This window comes from Myotis myotis, unplaced genomic scaffold (assembly GCF_014108235.1).
Source record: "Myotis myotis isolate mMyoMyo1 unplaced genomic scaffold, mMyoMyo1.p scaffold_m19_p_7, whole genome shotgun sequence".
Lineage (NCBI taxonomy): Eukaryota > Metazoa > Chordata > Mammalia > Chiroptera > Vespertilionidae > Myotis > Myotis myotis.
The window spans coordinates 5239464-5254328 of NW_023416379.1; the positions used below are offsets into that span (position 1 = coordinate 5239464).

The window sequence follows — 14865 nt, forward strand, 5'->3', positions numbered from 1 at the left end:
CTCTAGGATGTCCCTACCTTTTGCCAGAAGCTACAAATGTATACTCGAAAGTAAACAATGGAAAGGTTATTGAAGGTTAAGTACATTCACACACTTCAGACTGTACAGCCAGACTCCTGGCTGGGAAGATAATTTACACAGCACGAACCCGGTGCCCTACTTCTGGCTGGGGTTTCGGGAAGTAGGGTGGGGAGAAGGAAGAAGAGCTGATCTGTCCCAGGCCTGCAGTGGCTAGAGGTCACCCAGAGGGCACTGCTGTTTATAACCTGAGCCCCTTTCTCATTTATCTTCCACTGAGGATTCCCTAGTTGGACCCATGACAGGTTTTGTGACATCACCTGTCAGCTAATAATAGAAACGCAGTCAGCCACCTGCCAGCAAAGATGGATGGGTTTTTGGTTACAGACTCACTAATTGAATGTGGAGCTTCCCTGCCCCGCCCTCCCCTGCTCCCCCAGGCAGGCCCTGGACAGCTGGGTAGGAAACTGCTGTGGCTGCTCATCAGAAGCCCACAGCTTTTATAGTTTTATTATAACGAGAGCCCCACTGGGCCGGAGAGATGCCCCTGTACCAGGTCTTGGCCCAGTTTCACTCGGGGCCTTCTTAGCTGACTCGCCCCAGGGGCTGCAAGACTGGGGTGACCCCCTCTCTCCGGGAACCACAGGCCTGTCCACAGTGGAGATCCCGATGGCCCCAGAGGCCTGAGGGGTGACACTTGCAGGGCTGACAGCACTGAATTTCAGACCTGTACCAGCCACATCAAATCAAAATGAATACAGATGGATGACTTACAGCAGTGGTCGCCAACCTTTCAGACCTCACGGACCACCGGTTGGTGACCGCTGCTCCAAAGGTTTCCTTAAACCAGTGGTCGCCAACCTTTCAGGCCTCATGGACCACTGGTTGGCAACCGCTGACTTAGAGCGCTCTTACAATACAGCCAATGATCTAGGAGTTAAGCTGGTTTAGTGAGCATTTAAACCAGGGGTGGGGAACTCTAGCCCGAGGGTCCGAGAAATCATTTGACCTAGCCCTGCTAAAGCCTTCGGGGTGAGTTAATTAAATGTTTGACCAAATAGATCAGGCTAATTTTTAAGTTGATAATTTTGTATGGCCTGCGAATGATATAAACATCCAAATGGCCCTTGATAAAAAAAAGGTTCCCCTCCCGATTTAAACAAATAATCTAGAATGTTTTGTAGGAATCTTTTAACTGACGTTTGCCTGGATGTGCAGGTAAGGAGTCAACTACAATTATGTGCCCATGGGAAAAACTGACCTCAAAGACACACATTTTGGCTGAAATTTAGTTTTGGGAAATGTTGTAGTATGCGAGACCCTGACATGGCAAATTGTTGACAATTTTTTTCCTTCTTTGACAGTAAAAATGTTTCAGAGACGAGTTCCTCGGTGACAGTCCCAGAATCCGACAGGACAGACCCAGGGGTGCTGGGAAGCGCCTGGCTCTGGCCACGGACTGACGGGAGTCACCACCTCAGGGACCCGTCCCTGTCTGTCTTGCTGAGCAGTGCACAGATCACCTGAGATGACGGGTGGGCCCTGCGTACCCCGCGCCTGCCCTCCAGACCCCGCCGACTGCATGGAGGAAGCGCTCCCCGCTGCTGCCTGCCCCACAGGCTCACTCCATCTGGCCACTGAGGAGGACGGATTGTCAGAAGCACATCTGCAATCCAAGCTCTCTATGCAGGTAGAACGATAGCGCTGCCATAAACACTGCAGTTTAGAGAGAGGAAAAGGCAAGGAGCGCTTTCGGAGGGACCTGCCCAGCGGGCGCCGGGAGGACTATTCTCCACACGCAAGTGCAGGCCATTCACTGCACCAGCTCTTTCCCGGCGAATAAAATGCACCTTCAGATCTTTGTAGACGTCGCCTCTTCAGCTCCTACACCCCACTGGGTTTTTATTTTGGAAATCTAGTGTCAGAGCTGTTCATAGGCAGCTTGTTTTACTCTGTGAATACAATGTGGGGAGATTTTTAAAATTAGGTTTCAGTTTTTCAGGCAAAACGTCACTGGCAAAGGCTGGGTGGGGTCAGAGAGGAGGCTTTCTGCGGGTCCTCAGCAATGCCAGGCTGAAACCAGGTGTGCCAATACAAGTATTTACGGGAGGCCCCGGCCTAGTGCCTGCCGGTGTCAGCTCTGCCACCCAGGAGCAGCTAAATGAAGAGAAACCACTTCTTTCCTCGGTCACAGATACCATCTTCTAGGTGTCAACGCTCCCCATTACAAAGGTGCTTCCCATACCGGCGCAGGCAGGGAGTGCTGGGCCCGTTCCTCACTGTCGCTGTGACTCTGGGTCAGTTCCTTAGACTTACGTGCCTTAGTTTTCTTATGGATTTAAAACAATCTCTGTGTCCTGAGTCTGACATGAGACTAAATGGTAAGGCGTGGATTTCAGCCCAGAACGAGCTGTGTGACAGGAAGCGCAGGACGCTCAGCCCGCGTGTGCAGGGCAGAGGGTAAGGAATGGCCACCCCAGGGCCGGATGTGGCGGAACCAGACGTGGGGACAGTGTCGCTGAACTTCAGAGAGGCCGCTACCCAGGACAGGATGACCCCTCATACCGTGTTATCGAACACAATGGTTTCACAGAGTCAAGCAAGCTGTCCCGCAGGCAGCATGAGGGCTGCTGGCAGGAGCTGAAGGCACGCGGGGTCGCCGTCAGGTGAGAGGAGACAGGAGACGGCAGGAACCGACTTGGGTTTTCGTGTGAGAACTCAGGTGACCAGCCATCGTTCCTCACACTCCTGACCGCGGTCGAAGCCAACGGGCTGCCCCGTGGCCCGAAACACAATGTCCAGGTCCCATGTGGCCACCTGCCGGCCTGAGGCTGAGCTGTGCGCCGCCTGTCAAACTGCAGGGGGACTTTCCGGGGTGCAGACCAGCCTGGCTCCCTGGGGGAGTCGTTTTGACAGTGAGGTGGACCATTTAAAACATCGGTTCTCAACCTGTGGGTCGCGACCCCTTTGGGGGTCGAACGACCCTTTCACAGGGGTCGCCTAAGACCATTGGAAAACACATATATAATTACCTGTTGTTTTTGTGATTAATCACTATGCTTTAATTATGTTCCATTTGTAACCATGAAATTGGGGGTCACCACAGCATGAGGAACTGTATTAAAGGGTCGCGGCATTAGGAAGGTTGAGAACCACTGATTTAAAAACACCTGTCTGAGGAATAAAGGCAGACAGCTCAGAGCTCCAGTCTATTTGACTAAAAGGCAAAGCTAAGGAGCGGGGCCTTCAAAGTGCTGACCAGAAGGGTCACCAGGCCGTTTCCTAGTCCCGGAACACTGCCAGCGGAGGCCACTGGAGCCCACAGAACAAAGGCCTGCGCCCCGGCGGCCGCCCCTCCGCCTCCGCCTCTGCTGGCAGCGGCTGCGACGCCCGCACTCACCAGGAGATGGCGGCTGCAGCTTGGGCTGCTTCTTGGTCTCCCCGGTGCTGAAGACTTCCGGCGGCGGCTCCTCCCCGCGCTCGATCTTGCACTCGAAGGCAAACAGGTACTGGATGTACTGCTTTTTCAGGGAGCTCGCTGCACTGCTCGAAGTGCCAACATTTAGGTTGGTTGCCAGCTCACGCCACTTCTTGTTTTTATTAACCTGGCAAAAAAACACCAAACGGCAGGATCATTGGTTTGCAGCAAAGTGGCCTGTTTAAAGCTGGGAGACAGAAAAAAGCACTTAATGTCCTGGTTTACTTTTTCCATTTGCCTCTTTAGCTAATGCTCGTCACTCCCACTCCGCAGAGCAAAGGCAGCATTCAGTTATGAAGCCATTAAGGAACCTGCTGTTGGGGACACGAAAAGCACCGCTTGTCCAGACCTTGCTGCCTGGGGCCCCTCCGCCGCCTCGCCCTCCTCCAGAGCCAGTGGGCAGCCAGGGATGGATCTGAGCAAGCGCACTCCCGCTCACACTCGGCCCTGTCCCACCTCTAGAGAAAATTTAAGAAAAGGTATCTAAAACCCATCTGAAAAGCAGCAACACAACTATTTTGTAAGTTAAGTGTTTCAGCCTTGACAAGAAAAACGGTGTTCCCTTCCAACAAGCTCCCAGAAAGATGGGCCTCTGAACCCGGCGCGTCCACCCTCTCACGAGGCTGTCTTGTGGGGTTGGGCAAAGACAACACTGGGTGCGAGGTCAACAAGGCCCTGACCAAATCACCCCAACTTAAATGCCCGGCACAAGCCGTGGGACCTGGCAGCCCTGTGACCCGCCAGCCGGCCTCCGGGCAGGCAGCTGGGGCTCGTGAAGGGCAGGAGCAGGTGGGACTCCCAGGGCGCCCTTCCTCGCAGGCAGGAGAGAAGACAGTTGCAAAAACAGAAGAGAAAAAACAACCCCGCAGTGTTCTGTAGGATTTTAGGCTTTTGATTCCCACCTTTTGATTCCCACTGGGGAACAGAGTTATGGAAGGTTTAAACACAAGAATGAAACATGAAGACCTGCAAATACGAGGGATTATTCTGCCTTCATGTGCATCCTGGATTCAACAGCTTGGGTAAGGGTTAAGGGCACAAGTGGTTTGTAATGAAATGTTAAATTTTTGGATTCAAACTTTCTCACAAAGCTCTTTATATCCATTTACTTAGTACTAAATGGTGCATGATAAACCGCACACGCTCATGGAAGTGCCTAATGCTACTCTTGGTGCTTAATGCCGGCTGGCAGCAGGCAGGCCGTGGATTGCTGCAGAAACTCGGCAGAGGGCTGCCTGGGGCTCCCTGAGAAGCGAGGCATTGAGCTGAGCTGTGTGGCTGCAGCTGCTCCAAGCACCTCTGATGGGCACCAGGCAGAGGTGAAGATGGGTGTGAGTGGCCAATGCCAAGCGCACACCACTGAGTCACAGCTACATCCAAGCACCCCATTAGCCAGGCCAGCAGTCTCACTGGCAGACCCAACCCTGGCGCACACAGCTAGTCAGAGTGAGGTCCAGACAAACCACACTGCTATGGTGGTGACCCCAACCGCTTAGTATCCTGGGGACTAACATCCGTGCCGGAGGTCTCGGGGCACAAGGAGAGGCCAGGGGTCTCAGTGCAGAGGGGACGTGCATCTTGATTCTCCCCTGGCTGACGGGGTGTGATTTACCACGTGATCACACAGGGCCGTGCCCCCCCAGGCAGAACAAAGGCCTCTCCTGCATGCCCCCCCCCCCCCGCCCCGGTGTGCAGTACTGGGACCAGGTGAGACTCGTGGGTTAGATGACGTGCCCTTGGATAGTTTGTGACCTGTGCCACTGGGCCCACAGGTGCTCCCTTCACTGCTCTGGGTGGGGCCCAGGTGACTCAAATGCAGAGCTAGGCCTGCGAGCCACTGGTGATGGGGAGCACCTGCCCTGAGTCCAGGGCCACACTACCACGGCACTTCATTTTGTTCGTTTCCTCAAGTCTCCTTTGGGAATGGTGACCTCTGCATTGATAGGGATTTAGGACAAAGGCAACCTCCAGCGAGGCCTGCACCCAGCAGGCAGGGAGCCCTGAAGAGGGCAGCCCCAGGCAGGCACCTGCACCCCTAAAAACAAGCGCCTCCTGAAGCTCCGCCCCCGGAACCACCTGCTCCCTCCAGTCCCAGCCAGGGGCCCAGTGACAGGGACATGGTTTTATGGCTTCGTTTCCTCGATAAATTGCTCTGGACAACTGAAACAGTGAACTTGATTTATACCCGATTCAGACAATTCATTTGGTCATTCACAAGACTTTTCTGGAATATTTACTATGAAATCCTGGCAGATCCCACAGAACTCCACGGCTGTCAGGGATCCTAAAGAAAAATCTAGCCCAAATGTTTCACTTTACAGGTAAGGACCAAGGTCCATATAAATGCCTGGGGGGGCGGGTCACACTCCCAGCTGGCTGTGAAGCCAGGGTCCCCAGTCCCGATGCTCATCCTGCACGGGCCCCCATGAGGGTGACTTTCTCACAGGCGTAGCTTTTTCTCCGTGAGAAAACAACCCAAGTCTATATAGTCAAAGGAGGTTGCTGTGAGAGCTTATCCAGAATGCCTCCCTCTTCGCTCCTTCACTCATTCATTCACTCATTCATTCATTCAATTCACCTGGGCCAAACCTCCGATCTCTTTGACACAGACATAGAGCCGGAACAGGTCCAGTGGCTTCTTGCCCACGGCGGGCAGGCTGGAGACAGGGGACCCTCTCTCCTCCATGAAGGTCAGGTAGCGGTCAACCCACAGCTTCCTCTCTGGCTCGCTCCCCAGCTCATACACCTTTGTGATCTTCTCCCCAGTGGTGGTGGATGAGCTGGACTTCTGGGGCCAGAAGGAGCATTTGGAGGGGGAAAGGGTGGACAGAGGGTCAGGGAAGAAGGTGAGAAAAAGTAATGAGCTACCAGGTACAAAAAGAGAATACATTTTAAAAACTACTGCTATCACACAACAACTAGGAATGAAGGCTACTAGTTCAGGCAAAACTATACATTTCTTAATGAAGAATTTACTTTGATTTTAAATAAAGGCCTGAACCCTCCCCCTTTATATACTTAAAAAAACCTCTTTTACTTTACTGATATAAGCGTTGAATCCCAGAAGGCAAGATTCCAATGACACCATTGTCATTTTTAAAGAGGGTGTTAACTCACAGAACGATCACAATGAATTTAAATTTCACATGTATTTATAGAGTCCCAAAAACATGAGCTCCACTTTCCTTGTCAAAATAAGAATGGCTAATGTGTGTCTTCATTAAAACTCTAAATCATATGGAGGAAGAGCAAACACGTGGAACTTGTGGGAAATAAGAGGTAGGTCACAGATCACAGGACCAGGGTGAGGGCCCCAGGCCTGTCTGAGAGCTTTACAGGCTCCCCGCTGAAGGTGCTTGAAGTTCTCCGCCTGGTGAAGGGCTGTTCGCTTCCTTAGGTAACCAGGCCTTCATCACGGACACGTGCTTTTTCATACTCCTGGGGCATCTATAGGCAAATATCTGCTTACTGGTACACACACGTGCTTAATGCCAACTTGGTTCAGGCCGATGCTCTAATTCTCCGTCTGTTATTTTTCTAACTATACTTGACACTGAAATGTCAAAAGCTGCCGTTTCTGCACACCCGAAGCCACCATCTGATGCATGACCCGGGAAAGGGACACTTTCAGTCCTAAACAGCCCAACAGTTCCCTTCCTTTTATGTCTCTATATTTGTAACAATATTCATGTATTTGTAATATTTGCAACTCTGGGGGTTGCTGTACAGAATCGCTTCTAATTTCCCTATAAAGATCTCCTTGGAACAGTAACCGACTTCATTTATTCATGTTTGTTTACTAGGTTATCGTTTGCAACATAGAGTCATTGTTTAGATGGGGATTTTCTTAACTTCTGCATGAAACTTAGCCTAACGTAATTTCAAACACATTGCTGCAATTTGGGGGGTTGAATAACATGATTGCCACTGAGTTTGATGTGACTGTTTAGCAACATGGTCCCCAATAAAAGTAGGACCTGAGCAAGGATGGAGAAGGAAACCAACAGAGCTGCTGAGTGGCAGCTTTTCCTTTAATTAACAAGCTGTTTTCACTGAAATTTTAAGCCTCCAGCTTTAGAATTATTGAGGCACAAAATCTTTACATCAAATATACAGAAGTGGGTGACAGAGTTGATGCAAATAAAAAAATGTGGAGTGACAGGATAAAACACAGTGATCTATTAGAATTTACATCGATGCTGAAGCTAATGGCCAGCCACTTAAAATTACTTTAGAGAAGAGCTGAAAACTGTATGCACACATTCCTAGTATGTCTGTTAGCCTTGTACACACTGCGCTACGGAGCACACGCGATAGACACTGTGTCTTTATAATGTATTTTCCTGTGCTTATAGTCAAGGAGTGCTTGACAAGGAACAATGCAGCTCTAACGTTTGATGCCGCTTTCGCACACTATGATATCAACGGGGCAGGTGTCGGAGGGTGCTAAATCCTAGTGTCGAAGTCTTTCGCTTTTTGGGAAATATTCTAAAAACACGGATCCAGTGTTTTAAAATAAAAGATAATTTGAAATAAGGGCATGAGGAAAAGCATTCTTACCTAAAATCAATTAACATAAAACCAACCTCCCTCCTGAACTTTATCTGTAAAAAAACTAAAAATGTTTCAGATTCGATTCAGGATAAGAGAAATAAAAGCAATCTTTTCGATGTGAAATCACTCGAGTAGCTTTGCACACCCAGAATCTAAGACTGAACTGCCGTGCTGGCCCGTCCTCTCTGCCCCGGGAGAAGCCACTCAGGACCCGGGCAATGAAAGGAGTGGGTCATCTGGACCGGAAACAGGCCTAAAATTAGCTTGACGATGCATAGTTTAACTTTTCTTACCTTGCTTTGTTAAATAAACTTAAGTTTAATGTTTGCATATCTCAATTTGTTCCCATAAAATTAGAAAAATGTACTGAAGATCATAATTCTTAATGCAATCGCTTTATTTCTTAGTTTTTAAAGCTTCAGAAAAGCATTTTCACAGTGCCATAATGTAGGCACATGCACCTGAATGAAAAGCTAGCCCGAACTAGTTTTGCTCAGTGGATAGAGCATCGGCCTGTGAACTGAAGGGTCCTGGGTTTGATTCCAGTCAAGGGCAAGTACCTTGTTGCAGGCTCCTCTCTGGCCCGGGCCCTGGTTGGGGTGCGTGCAGGAGGCAACCAATCCACCTGTTTCTCTCACACGGATGTTTCTCTGTCTTTCCCTCTCTCTTAAAATCAATAGAAAAATATCGTCAGGTGAGAAAAAAAAAGCGCTAGTGGTCAGGCTGGGTTCATGTGCCAGGTGCTAGGATGACCCCGGTGCCTGCCCCTCACTGCAGGCTTTGTCTGCCCTGTGTGCCTGGTGACACAGTGAGTGAAAGCCTCCCACTGCATGGGGCATCTGTCCGCCTCTGCTCTCCTGACCGCACATGAGTCCACAAGGCAGGGTCCTGCTGACCTGGAGGCACCAACTGTGACTGCACTGAGGGCACTCGGTATATCTATGAATGAACACTCACATGACAACAAAGGCCCAAGAAGCCTGGCACCATCCCGATAAGAATTAACAGCTGATTAAAACATCCTAAAAAGCGGATTTCATGAGCAAGGTGCTCCGGGAATTGGACGCTATCTAGTGAGACTGGAAGCCCACACTCAGCACCCCCTCTCCCGGCCTCGGGGTCTGCTTCCAAAGTGAGAATCCGGTGTCCGGACAGAGAAAAGGACATGGAGAGAACAGCCTCAGGAAAGAGTACAGACTTCATCACAAGGCCCACCGACCTCGTCTGCTCAGACCTGGCTGTGGTGTGGCTTTCGGATAACCTCATTAGGCACCTTCCCACGGCCAGGGAGCTCTGCAGAGGGGCTGGCCTTCCTGCCTCGCCAGGCTTCCGCGGCGGGAGCCTGTCCCAGTGCACGGAGCTGCGGAGGCCAGCACGAGTGGGGATGGCGGGAAATCACAAGACAGCGCTCCAGTGCCGCCCATGTTCTCCTTGCCTAGAACTTAAGTCTCCGAGTACATTTTCCTCGTCTCCGGCAGATTCACATTCCGCAGGCTTTACCATATGCCTGTAGTATGTGGATGTGCAAATGTTTATTTCTATTGTGGAATGTTTTGTGACAACAGTGTTGGTCCCACACTCTGCCAAAGCACAGAGCGTCTTTACTGCTCAGTCCGCACCGGGCCTGCTACTAGACCAGCGGTTCTCAACCTGTGGGTCGCGACCCCTTTGGCGGTCGAACGACCCTTTCACAGGGGTCGCCTAAGACCATCCTGCATATCAGATATTTACATGACGATTCATAACAGTAGCAACATTACAGTTATGAAGTAGCCACGAAAATAATTTTATGGTTGGGTCACAACATGAGCAATTGTATTTAAAGGGCCAGAAGGTTGAGAACCACCGCTCTAGACGGACTTCATCAGGGACACTGGTGAGAGCAATGCCAGGCACAAACCCAAGTCTTTCTCAGAGCAGGAGGATACTCCTCAACTGCACACACCAGCAGTGACGTGACAGCACAGTCTGAGGTCCTTCCTTTCAAGCTCCTTCGGTGTTTCTTGAATTAGTGTCTCACTCAGGAGAGGGGCTTTCTCACCCACAGCGAGCATCTAACCACCCCTCCCCCGAGCTGCAGCCTCTCCGTCCTCACTGACCCCTGGAGCCAGAAGTGGTTTGTAAATTCTCAAAATGGCTATGGCACAGGAAGAGATCATGTAAATGGAAATATTTAGAAAAAAGAGGAAAGTGATATGCAATTTTAAGTACGATGCATTATCGGAAAATGAGGTTAACATTTCAGTTTGCTTTTTTCTTGTATTTATGTAGAAAGTGGGTGTATGCAACTTATAAGTTAAAACTACAATAAATACCTCAACCCTTCTTTATAATTCAGAAATCAGCAAGGTGGAATTTTTAAACACAGTCTATCAGTAGTCTTTGTTTTTAATCAATTATAGGTCTTAATTATTATCTTAAGGTTTTAAAGATTTCAGCCTCTGAAATTTTCCCCTCTGAGCCAACATACAAATGATTTTGGAAAGTTTTAATTTGAATTCTACCTGTTAATGTGAGAGTGTTACTGATCCAAAAATACTTTTCTTATGATTAAAACAAACAAACAAAAACCAGGGTCGATTATGGGGAAACACCCTCCATGTTGGCTGCCTTCTGAGACTCAAAGCCAATAACACAGACATCAGCAGGAAGGAGCGGCACCCTTCCGCCCCGCAGTTCCGCACAGCCCCCGCACACGTCTCATTCATCGGGTTGTCTACAGCGAAGGTACCAGCGAACGTCTACCCTTTCTTCCTCTGGAAAGGAAAACGCTGGTTAGAACAGAGCTCGGTATGAATTCCACAAGCGTCTGCTGCAACCAGCTCTTCCGGCCTCCAGCCCATCCGCGGAAACCGGCGCGTGGATGATGAGCGCAGCCTCCTTTCGGGTGCTGACGAGGTTGCCAGGCCCCAGTTACCTTCTCCCACTCGCTGTACTGAGCTGTGCTTTCCAATCCACCCTCTTACAAAAATTAGCGCATTAATTAAGCCTTCCTGGTGAGTAATTGCATGTTAAGGTTTTTTTTACAAAGATCTTTTGAGTCCTTATATGAATGTAAAATAAAGGTTACTACAGTGCCATTCTTTTTTTTTAATGGCACAGAATTAATTTCTTTAGAAGGAAAACAAAGACTCTACGGGCATAAGAACATAAAGGCTAAAAAATCCCCTTATATACACGTTATAATTTTTGTTTTTTATTTATCATATGGAAACCAACACTTAGTTTCAGGATGATCAGCAGTCTTTTGCAGGATATTAAGTCTTCTTCTCACCGACTCTAGTGTAGGCACACATCAGTCATCTAAGAGTAGTTCCCAGAGTCTCATGCACCAGCATTCCTACCACTTCTCTGCTGATGCCGACAGGGGGTGGGAGCAGGGCTGACATACATCTAAGCCGTGCCCCGAGCGTAATGCTTATATTCTCAGGCAGGCAGTTTTGAAATAAGATGTTTCAGATACAACAAACTTGCTGAAGGCCAAACTTGCCACTTATTCCATGACTGCTCATAGTTCCCGCGTAAATGAGCAGGGACTTGTTTTAACTGTGCTAAGTGCACATGGACTCGGTATTTGAACGGTCCCCATGGGGAGGAGTTTGGACCCGTAACACAACCTCGTGCTTGTAGGTGCTTGTTCACAGCAGCGGTTTCATCAACAGAGATCCAATTCTATGATACACATCAACTTTGCTCATTTTGTTACTAATGCAATTATAAAGAAACCCCTTTTATGGATAAATTATTGAAGAAAAGTCTTATAAAACAAATACGTAAGCAAGCATTAAAGTAGAATTACTTAATTATCCAAAAACCACCAAAAAAACAAAAAACAAAAAATCAGAGCCACTTACAGGGCTTGATGGAGTCTTGGGCCAGCCCGGGCTGCTAATGCTATCGCTCTCATCTCCATGAAATGAGGAGATGCTAGCAGAGCTGGGGGACATTGGGGAGGGGACTGGCAGGTTGCCGGGGGTGGGGGGCTGAGAAATACCCTGAGAGCTGTAGCTATCCTGTGGTAGAGGAATAAAAAAAAAAAAAAAAAGACAAAGGTAGGGCAAACTTTATTTAAAATAACAAAAAGTACATCCAGTTTAACAGACGAACTTTCATATTTATATAAAGACGTACAAACAGACACACAATAACACACACATAGACGGTATTAAAACAACATTCTTAATTAGTACAATTCAGTGAGTTTGCTGATGCTGGATACGGCCCCTAAGCCACCATGCTCACTTCAAGCTCACATGGAATGCTAAGCATGGGTTACCCCTTATGAAAGAAAGGAAAAAAAAAAAGCTGTTCACCTTATTTATCAAATAAGGCAGGAAAGCAAAATATTAAATATGTTGCTGTTGCTGAGGCGGCCAAAACAGGAAGCTATAAACTGAAGGCAGAGAAAATGGCTGCAAGAATCAAAACCAGGCAAGATCCCTTCCTTCTCCCCACCCCAGAGCACTTCTCTTAGGGGTCCTGTCCCGCCGCCCCCGCCCACAGCCGTGAGTTAATGCCGTAAGAACTAGTAACTTTCAGATCCACACCATGACGGGGTGGGGGAAGAAAGGCTATAGCCATGCGCACAGTGAAGGCATGCAGAGAGAAGACCAGACGGGAGCAGTGTGGGCCGGCACCAGCGACGCAAGGACGTGCAGCGTTAGCAGGCAGCCCACCCGTGCAGAGAGGAAGTACCTTCGCCTTGCTCTCGGGCTGCGGAGTGCCTTCTTCCTTCCCGTCGGCTTTGAGAGGCAGGGGCAGCTTGGATTCACCAGAAGACATCATATCTGCAAGACCCATAGATGCTAATCGAAAACAGGAGAAAGAGTTTAGGATTATACATGTGAATCCTCAGGTGGAGCGCCCGCTAACACAAGTTACTGAGCGATGCACGGGGCACCGGAATGTCCTTTGAAGGAAGGAAAGGAAAAGGAAATCATAACTTAGAGCAAACTAATTTCTGAAGTCAACATAGCATGACATTCTGGCAATCCTTTATTTAAAAAAAAGAAGCAATCATTTACTCAAGATCCAAACCACTGAAAGTCAACTTCTAGCACTATTATTCCATAAGCCCGGTCTTTAACTTGCTCATCAGGTGTGGAAAGCAAATGCTGGTTGTGTATATTTTTTACCTGGTGACTAGAGGATTTAGTGCTTCCTTCATTTCCTAAATTCACAGAATCTATAAGGCTGCAAAGTCACCTGACATATTATAGTGTTTCATTCGAAAAGCTTATTTATCTATGCATGTGGCCTAGTCTATAATAATGGAACACAATCGTAACAGATGACTTCAAAGACAATGATCAAAAGTAAGTTTTGAAGGAAAGAATCTAGTTATTTGGCACGGGCTGGTTTCCTTCTGGCCTGGTGCACTGCGCACATCTGTCAGTCCTGGGCAGAGCTGACACCCAGGGTAAACACCCATGCAGCTCCTGGTCAACCTGATGATCCCAGGCAAAACTCCTCTCTTCCTCGGCTCAGAAATTCAATCAAATTCATCTACGCTTTAGAATGAAAGGGTTACCAAAGAACAACTGACTTACACACATTTATTGCAAATGCGTATAGACATTTTCAAGTGAAAAACAGAGTTTGAGTTTCTTTTTGAAGGAAGAGTGAGGCCACAGTGGGAATGAGTGTAGGTACCCGGGAGTGACAGCTGAGCTCCTGCAGGACCCCACTGTGAGACCATCTGCACAGCACGGGCTGCAGGTGCGACACCAGACTCGTGCGAGGAGTCGGAGAGGAGAGGTGGAGGCGGAGAAGGAAGAGGGAGAGCATTGTGAGCCTTATAAGCCAGCTGAGACCAGAAAACATTCCTATTTCAAAGCGAGTTAATCCTGAGGTTTTCTGGACAGGACCCACTTTCCATCCTGCGAGCGGGTGTGCACGCGGAGCACGATGTGCCAAACGACACAAAGAGAAAGGGAGCTTCAGAAAAGCGCCACAGATTGCCCACTACAAAACGATTACTGCACATATTCGTGTATTACTATGTTTTAGAAAATAATTAGTTTTAATTACAGCAGAGAGAGGAGAGCAGGGCTCTGGCGAATGAGCTGGCAAGCTCTGTGGAGCTGATTTGCTAATATCGTTAGCATCACTGCAGGTTGGGACCAGAGGTCCTGCCAAAACAGCCCACCCTGCCACGTGCCGCCAGCTCCCACGGGTGCGCTCCATGGGCGCGCCGCTCCCCTCCCACTGCTGGCTTTTCAAAGCCCATGTGCAGCCCCGTCAGCCCTTGAAGTCATCATCACACACAGAAATCATAATTGGGATGTTTTTCTTTTTTTTTTTTTTTTTCAAATTACTTTCAATACTTAGACTTTAAGAACTGGAACAAAAAGCTTTTTCAAGTGATGCAGCTGCAGAGAAAAATCTATTGGGATCAGCTAAAAATGCTGTTATTTTTGTGAATGTGTGAAACCTCAAAACAGCAGCTGAGAGATATTACACGAAGTCCGCCTTGCTGCTTCGGGTGGTTTTACCTCTGGGGTCTAGCAAGATAGGAACTGGTAAATCTGTACATTGAGAAATAGAAGGGGGAGCAGGACGAGTGTGGAGAGAGGGGCTTATTTATGCAAGTTCACCCGTCCTCGTGGGCTATTCACAGAGGGGGCTCCAAGGCGCGGCAGCACGCAGTTCCAGAGAAAGTGGCCAAGTCACAGACAGCGGCTTCTCCAAAGGCTACCACAGTTTTGTCAGCATTTGTAACACATGATGTTCTTCATGCATTAAATGTGTCAATGTAAACAAAAGCAATGTGGAAGCATAAGGAACTAGGTCATTATGTATTATGACAGTTAATG

General features: G+C 48.6%; 1 protein-coding gene across 3 annotated transcripts in view; it reads right to left on the reverse strand.

The window, feature by feature from the left end:
* The window catches only part of ARID1B (AT-rich interaction domain 1B), a 333070-nt gene that overhangs the window by 17767 nt on the left and 300438 nt on the right, over positions 1-14865 (reverse strand). For all 3 annotated transcript variants that reach the window (XM_036317506.1, XM_036317509.1, XM_036317508.1), the window contains 4 exons: positions 12746-12855; positions 11905-12063; positions 6075-6284; positions 3419-3623 (listed from right to left, as the gene is read on the reverse strand). In XM_036317506.1, coding sequence (XP_036173399.1) covers positions 3419-3623; positions 6075-6284; positions 11905-12063; positions 12746-12855 — 684 coding nt within the window. The remainder of the gene's footprint in view (positions 1-3418; positions 3624-6074; positions 6285-11904; positions 12064-12745; positions 12856-14865) is intronic.